At 38.5% G+C, this 8803-nt stretch overlaps 1 protein-coding gene across 1 annotated transcript in view; it reads left to right on the top strand.

The window, feature by feature from the left end:
- The first annotated feature begins 3100 nt into the window (after positions 1 to 3100).
- LOC307198557 (tyrosine-protein phosphatase non-receptor type substrate 1-like) overlaps positions 3101 to 8803 on the top strand; it is a 40149-nt gene continuing 34446 nt past the window's right edge. Inside the window, exon 1 of the mRNA XM_079945535.1 lies at positions 3101 to 3190. Within this exon, the coding sequence (XP_079801661.1) occupies positions 3118 to 3190 (73 nt within the window). The 5' untranslated portion in view covers positions 3101 to 3117. The remainder of the gene's footprint in view (positions 3191 to 8803) is intronic.

Below are 8803 nucleotides of genomic sequence, written 5' to 3'. Positions count from 1 at the left end.
CTGGAAGGTTGCCTATCTGCACTTCATTTAGTTGTTTTTCTGGAGTTTTATCTTGTTCCTTCATCTGGTACATAGTCCTCTGCCTTTTCATTTTGTCTATCTTTCTGTGAATGTGGTTTTCATTCCACAGGCTGCAAGATTGTGGTTCTTCTTGCTTCTGCTCTCTGTCCTCTGGTGGATGAGGCTATCTAAGAGGCTTGTGTAAGCTTCCTGATGGGAGGGACTGGAGTTGGGTTAGAGCTGTGTGTTGCTCAGGTGGGCAGAGATCAGTAAAACTTTAATCCACTTCTCTGCTGGTGGGTGGGGCTGAGTTCCCTCCCTGGTGGTTGTTTGGCCTGAGGTGCCCTAGCACTGGAGGCTACAGCCTCTTTGGTGTAGCTAATGGCAGATTCCAGGAAGTCTAATGCCAAGGAGTACTTCCCCGAACTTCTGCTGCCAGTGTCCTTGTCCCTGCAGTGAGCCACAGCCACACCCCGCCTCTGTAGGAGACCCTCCAACATTAGCAGGTATGTCTGGTTCAGTCTCCTATGGGGTCCCTGCTCCTTCCCCCTGGGTGCTGATTTGCACACTAGTTTGCGTGTGTGCTCTCCAAGAGTGGAGTCTCTGTTTCTCCCAGTTCTGTTGAAGTCCTACAATTAAATCCCACTAGCCTTCAAAGTCTGATTCTCTGGGAGTTCCTTCTCCCGTTGCCGGACCCCCAGGTGGGGAAGCCTGATGTGGGGATCAGAACCTTCACTCTAGTGGGTGAACTTCTGTAGTATAATTTTTCTCCAGTTTCTGGGTCACCCACCCAGTGGTTATGGGATTTCATTTTATTGTGATTGCGTCCCTCCTACCATCTCATTGCTGCTTGTCCTTTGTCTTTGGATGTGGGGTATATTTTTTGTTGAGTTCCAGTGTCTTCCTGTCTATGATTGTTCAGCAGTTAGTTGTGATTCTGGTCCTCTTACAAGAGGGAGTGAGCACACGTCCTTCTGCTCTGCCATCTTGAACCAATCCCTCCTTTGTCTTTTGTTATAGTGTTTCCTTAAAGTCTATTTTGTCTGATATGAGCATTGATACTCCTGTTTTCTTGGCATTTCCATTTGTATGATTTCTCTTTCTCATCCCCTTAGTTTCAGTCTCCAAATGATTTTAGAATCACTCTTTCAAGTTTCATGAAAAACCATTTTAGAATTATTATTTGATTACATTGAATTTATATATTAATTTGGGAAAATTGAAATCTTTTCCAATATTGAGTTTTCTCATTCATGGATATGATATAATTCCATTTATTCCATTTTTAAAGTAATTTTAAATTCATAGTTTTACATTTTTCCCCCTAATGGTCTTATGCATCTTTAGTTACAGCTATCTTTAATAATTTGTAGTTTATGTAATCTTTAAAAATTATTATTACTGCTTTCACTAGTTTTGACTACTGGTTGTAATTGAGGTAGATCATCAATATTTGATCCAGCAAGCTTACAAAACTCTCAGCATTGCTAATTGTAAGGGCATTTGTGTGTGTGTAACTCTGTTAACTTTAATCCAATCATCCAAATTAGTTTCGTCTTTATCAAAGATTCATATCCAAATGATTTATAAGACAAATAGTTCTACAAGTTCTACATATGAAAACTTGAGTCTCTCTAACCTTCTGCCATTTTCCACCTCTGAGAAGAAACCACTTTCAAATCTTTTAACTGATTATTTTAGGTTTTAATGTCAAATGTCATACAGCATTCTTCTATAGCACTTCTTGTTTTCTCACTCTTAGGCATTATTTATTGATATCTCACTATGGAAGATGGGTATGTAATGTTTTGTTACTCCTGACCTCATGACACATACACACATTTTATATCCTTATCATCCTAAAATAAGCATAGTTTTGGATAACTTAATAGACAGTGTCTATGTTATTGTGTCTATGAAATTCTTAATAATAGCTGAGTTTGTAACATTCTCAGTTTTGTTTCACGTTGATCCTCTTGTGTGTATGTTTGTGTAACCACCACCATGGTCAGGATGCAGAACATTCCATGACCACAAAGTCTCCCATGTGCTAGCCCTTTAAAGTGGCACATCCTCAGCAAACCAAACCTCTGGCAAATGCCATTCTGTTTTCTCCTTATATATAATTTTGAGACTGTTATATCAGTGGAATTGATATTATGAGATTGTCTTTGTTTACTCAACATAATGCCTTCAAGAGACTTTCAGTTGTTACACACATATATAGCTTATTCCTTTGTATTGCTGAGTAGTATTTCCTGCTATGGACGCACCACAGTTTGTTAAACTGTTCACTTGCTGTGAGACATTTTAATTTTTTCCCAGTTTTTTGCTTTACAAAGAAATTTGCTATATCTGCACCAGTTTTGTGTGGACATAGTTTTCATTTCTCTTAGATAAATGCCTGGGAGTATAATTTCTGGGTCCTATAACCCACTTCCTCTCCTGAAAGAAGTAGGAAACAATTCCTTTTTTAGATGCAGGTGATACAAATTCTGAGGTCCTCATTGCACTGTGCTTTTGGGCTAAGTTTTACCAGTTATATCAATAAAGGGTTGGAATAGAAAGTCATTTCAGGAGCAGATCTAGTTCCACCCCATATTTGAGAGGCCCTGGAGAACCCTCTTCCTTGTTTCAGTTGAGTTCGTCTTTGTTGAGGTAGGTTCCAGAATGAGGCCACAAGCCAGCCACATCCTAGCCTCCTGGGCTTGGGACTTTGGAACACAGCCCACAACCACAGATCCTTCTTGGGATCTGTGAGTTTGCCTGGGGCTTCCAAATAGGGGTTCACCATGAATGGAGTGAGGGGCCCAGTGGAGAGAACAGAGACCCCAAGTAGGGAGCAAGTTTATTTCTGTTAGGCTTGTCCAATCTGTCTGAAAACATAAGATGAGTAACTCCTCACTTTCCATCTGATTTCTCTGCCTGATTTCCATTTCACCATCTGAAGCAGGAACTGTCTATAACCTAGAAGCGGATTAAGATCTCACAGCCATTTCATCCCATCATAGGCACTTCCTCTTACATCATTGGGAGGTGGGGCTTCCTTCCTTTCCACAGAGCACAGAAGTACAGGTTCTCCCCAGGACACACATTTGGACAGAGCAGGCTTCCACGATGCCCATCCCTGTCTCTTTGTCCAACCATCCTCCTCCTTGCCTGCTGCTGACTCTACTGCTGGGACTCACAGGTAAGAATTCCTTGGGGTAGAATCCCCTTTCCCTGACCCCTGGACCTCCCCCTGCCCCTGCACTTTTAGGTCTTAAATGTAAACATGGGTGTGCCACCTGGGCAGAAGTCCACAGAAGTCCAAGGACTGGGCATTATTCAAGAGCATGAAATCAGGGATCTGAGCATTTTCTCTGTGGATCCATTGCCTGCAGCTGGTTACCAGAGGCATTGAAACAGATGATGCTTCAAACACCAACAATGACAGCTTTGTGTGTATTAACTTGTTTAATCCTTGTTAATCACAGCATCCTAGTGTGGTAGCTATGAGTATTATCCCTGATTTGCAGATGGGGAAACTGAGGCAGGGACAGTAACTTGCCTGACATCACCTATCTAAGGCAGTGGAGCACAGGATTCTTGTCCAGGCCATACAGCTCCAGAGTTGATTCTTTTAACCATGTTGTGCTGCTCAGCTTCTCAGAGAAGGCTAATGGAAGAAAAATCAGAAAATTCTGAGAAGGAAACAATAGATTTATCATCACCCATCATGCCACTTGGAGGACAGCAGAGTTAAAATCTTGCAATGTGTACTCCCAAATTTTTGTCAATGATGTGTTGGATGGTTTTTCTATGTGTTAAATTTTTTTCACTAAGCTTTAAACATGTGTGTTAATTTCATTTGATCCTCAAAACAACCAGTACACTAGCATACTAGGTTACACTTTAATATATGTTTGTGGATGCATGTATTAATGTGTGCATGTGTGTATATATGTGTATAAGTGGGTGTGAGGAATTGTTCCCAGACACATTGGATTTCAAAAAGACTTCCTTATTTTTCCCTTAAATCATTTTTCAGTGTACATGAGATGATATGATCAGATGTTTAGTCTTTGCTGTATTTCAGCAACATCCCTCCTTTTCTACTTCTCTATAAATCTACCCCTTACCCACACCCAAGACAAGAAAACTTCTCTCCTGGTAAATGAGTAGAATTTTGTGCATTACTATCTTGGAGTCCACTCTTCCATGCTGGATAGGGGTGAGGAAGAAAAGGGGATATCAAAGACACAGAGACTCTTGCCTATATGACCTATATATTCATATCCATATCTGTATCTGTAATTATATTTATATCCATATCTATAACTATCTATAGCTATATCATTGAATGCTAGTTGAAGCCTCCGTGCTTCAAGAAATCTAATGAGTAATAACTATTCATTTTCTTGAACACTCATTGTATGCCAGACACTGCTGGAAATCCCCACAGCTGTTAACTCATGTAATCATTATATCCAAGCTCGATACTCTTGTCACCCCTACCTTACAGATAAGAAAACTGAGCAAGGAGAAATTCAAGGTCACTCAGTGGTACATGGCAGAGGTATGATTTGAACTCAAGCAATCTCATACTAGAGCTCTTGATTTTAACAATTGCTCTTCTTGATACTGTGGCCCTGCTTCCATCCCATGAGATTTCTTCAGTTTCTACCAATGGGTGTGTAGAAGTGTGGAGTGTGGGGAAGAGGGTTTGTGGTTTGCCTTTTTCTGGGCTCTTCTGCTCTTATGCAAGTTCCTTTTTGTTTTTCACCAACTCATCTACATGAGAAACTCAGTTTCTGACATAATTTTCACAGAGATTACCCACTTAGAATTAAATGCCTCAGAGAGATGTCACACTGGGCAATTCCCACAACATACATATATTTTTTGCATACTACTATATGCCAGGAACTCTTATAGGAACATGGGGTGCCTTGGTGAATAAAAGTCAAAGTAGTTGCCTGCATGGGTATTTATCTTAGTGGAAGAAGTGACAATAAACAATAGACTTATAATTAAGTAAATAATGTAGTATATTAGAAAGTGATACGTGTTAAAAAAAAAAAAGAGTAGCCAGATGACAGAATTTGGAGAATCTGTAGCTGGGGATGTATTTTAAACCTGGTAGTCTTGTTGGGGCGGGGGGCATCACTTAGAAGGGGAAATGTGAGCCAAGATTGAAAGAAGGTTCTGGAGTGAGCCATGTGGTTTTCTGGGGGAGGAGACTTCCTGACAGGAAACAGCATGTGCAAAGGTCCTGAAAGTAGAATCATCCTCCTGTGTTTAAGGATTTGGGCTTTTGCTCTGAGTGAAATCATTGCTATTGCAGAGTTTTGAAGGGAGAAGTGACATGATCTAACATGAGTTTTAATTTATTCTAGCATTTCGTTGAGAATAGACTGCAGAGGACACAGACAGAGGCAACTAGAGCATTTGAGGTCATGACATTCATTCAAAAAAACATAAAAGTGGGTTGCACCTGGAGAGTACCTGGTAGAGACAAGAGAAGGAGTTCAGATTCTGGATGCACGCCGAAGAGGACGCAACAGGATTTCTTGATGTGTAGGATTTGTGGTGGGAGAGAAAAGCTCCAAGGTTTTGAGACCTGAGCATCTGGAAGAAGAAAGGGTATTCAGGTGAGATATAGAGGGTTTAGGGGAAGTTCAGTTCAGTTTTAGATGTGTTAACTGTGGGATGTTTATTTCTATCCAAAGAAGATGACGAGTGGATAGTTGGACATACAAGTCCAGAGTTCAGGGAAAAGGCCTAGACCAGAGAGGTAATAGGAGAATTATTGATACACAGATTGTAGAGTTTTTGCTATCCCCTGGCTCCTCTCAACTCTCTGATCCCTCTTTTCTCCTCCTCTCCTTTCATTTCTCCCTCCAACATTCTTTCATATTTCTTCCCATTTTTGTCTTAGCAGTTCAGCTTCCCTGACCTCACTCTTCTTCTCCAGACTTAAAAACCCAAACCACTTGATATTCTTGACACATCACAGGACCTGCCCTGTAATAGCATGTGCCCTCCTTAGGTGGCATGATTGGTTAGAAACAGTGCTTAGTGGGTGGGTTTACCAGCTCACACTCTGCAAAGGTGAACCACAAATTTTCTCCCTAAGGAGTAGGGAAGAAATAGAAAAGAACAGAGGATTTGCTTGTGGCGCCACAACAGCCTGCTCCTCTGGTTTATATCTCTGCAGTTAGACCCATGCCTGTTTAGTAGGACATTTCAGAGAAGATGAAATGTGTTTACATTTCTCTGTATCTCCAGAAACTTGGTAGTCAGTGAGGCTGTGAAATCAACCTGGAAAACTTGCAACTGTAGTTAAATGATTGGCCCAGTGGTGACTCATGTCCCTTCAACTCATAACTCATTGTCCAAACATAGTCAACCACCCACAGTTCTTTACAAAACACGATTTTGGAGTTTACTGTTTCCTTGCTTGCCTCCACGGTTCCATCTCCCCATTCACTTGTAGGTTTCTCAAATGTATCAGCGTTTAGAACCACACATTTTATTTTATTTTGAGCTATTTAGTCCAATTCAAAGGCTCTGCATGGGGCAATCATCTTATTTCGGTTCACATCCTTTATTGCATTAAAATATACATAACATGAAATTTACCATTTTAACTATTTTGAAGGTTACAAAGTGGCACTATGTTCCTTCACAATGTTGTGAAACCATCACCAGTATACATTTCCAGAACTCTTTCAACATCTGTAGCAGAAACTCTGTATCCATTAAGCTATAACTCCCCATTTCTCCTCCCCTGCAGCCACTGGTAACCCGTATTCTACTTTTTCTCTGTGAATTTGCCTATTCTATGGACTTCATATAAGTGGAATCGTCTATTTTCCTTTTGAATCTAGCTTATTTCACTGAGCATATTTTTAATGTTCATATATGCTGTGGAAGGTGTCAGAATATCATTGTTTTTTAGGGCTGAAATATATTGAATATATTTCATACATATTTCATATATATTTATGTGTATATATACAAATATATACATATATATCACATTTTGTTTATCCTTTCATCCATTAATGGAATTTTAGGTTGTTTATACTACCCCTTTTTATTGAAATATAGGTGCTGTAAAATATTACATAAGTTACAGGTGTACAATATAGTGATTCACAATTTTTAAAGGTTATACTCCATTTATAGTTATTATAAAATATTGACTACATTTCTGGTGTTGTACAGTATATCCTTGTAGCTCATTTTATATATAATAATTTGTAACTCTTAATCACCTACCCCTATATGACCCCTCCCACCTTCCCTCTCCCTGCTAGTTTTTTCTCTATGTCTGTGAGTCTGTTTCTTTCTTGTTATATTAACTAGTTTGTTGTATTCTTTAGATTCCACATATAAGTGATATCATACAGTATTTGTCTTTGTCTGACTTACGTCACTTAGCACAATGCCTTCCAAGTCCATCCATGTTGCTGCAAATAGAAAATTTTCATTCTTTCTTACAGCTGAGTTGTATTCCGTTTATACACACACACACACACACACACACACACACACACACACACACACACCACATTTTCTTTATACATTCATCAGTTGATGAAATTTTGGGTTGTTTATACTACCTTTTGGTATTGAGAATAATGATGCTATGAGCATTGATGGACAATTGTATGCTTGAACTTCTGCTTTTAATTATTTAGGGTATACACCTAAGAGTGGATTTATTGGATCATATAGTAAATTCTACGTTTAACTTAAGAAAATAACAAAGAGTTAAAAAAACGTTTTAGAAAACACTAGTGTTTCCACGGAGATTCCACCATTTTTGCTCTCCTATCAGCAATGCACAAGAGTTTCAATTTTTCAACATTTTACCAACCCTTATTTTCAATTGTTTTGTTTTGTTTTGTTTTTGGTAACAGCCATCCTACAGGATATGTAGGGGTATCTCACTGTGGTTTTAATTTGCATTTTCCCAATTATTAGTGATGTTGAATATTGTTTCACATGCTTATTGATCATCTGTATATCTTCTTTAGAGAAACATCTATTCAATTCTTTTGTTCATTTTTAAATTGAGTTGTTTGTTATTTTGTTGCTGAATAGTAGGATTTTTTTAAGTATTCTTGATACATATCCCTTATGAGATATATGCTTTGCAAAGGTTTTCTCTCATTCTGTAAATTGTCTTTTCACCCTCTTGATAGTATCCTCTGATGTAGGAAAGTTTTAATCTTGATGAAGTCAAGATTAAAATTTCTAAAATATTTTTTTGTTGCCTTCGGTGTCATATCCAAGAAAGTATTGCCAAATTCAATGTCATGTTTCACCTGTGAGTTTTTCTCAGAATTTTATAGTTTTAGCTCTTACATTTAGGTCTTTGATTATACACCATTTTTGTATATGGTGTAAGGTAGCGATCAGCTTCATTCTTCTGCATGTGAATATCAAGTTTCCTCAGATTCATGTACTGAAAACACTGTTCTTTGTCCATTGAATGATCTTGACGCCCTTGTTAAAAATCCCTTGACTATATATGTGAGGGTTTACTTCTAGGTTCTCTATTCATTGCCATTGGTCTATATATGTTTCTTAATGTGTGTACCACACTATTTTGATTATTGTAGCTTTGTATTAAGTTTTTAAATCTGGAAATGTGACTCCAAAAATTATGTGCTTTTTTTTCAAGATTGTTTGCTGAATTGAGGTTCCTTGAGATTTCATATGAAATTTAGAATGGGGTATTCTAGTTCTGCAAAAAAAAGTCTTTGAGATTTTAATAGGGATTTTATAGAATGTTGTAGTTTCTTCAGGT

Source organism: Stenella coeruleoalba (assembly GCF_951394435.1).
Source record: "Stenella coeruleoalba genome assembly, chromosome: 15".
Lineage (NCBI taxonomy): Eukaryota > Metazoa > Chordata > Mammalia > Artiodactyla > Delphinidae > Stenella > Stenella coeruleoalba.
This window is presented reverse-complemented; position numbering and strand designations above follow the sequence as displayed.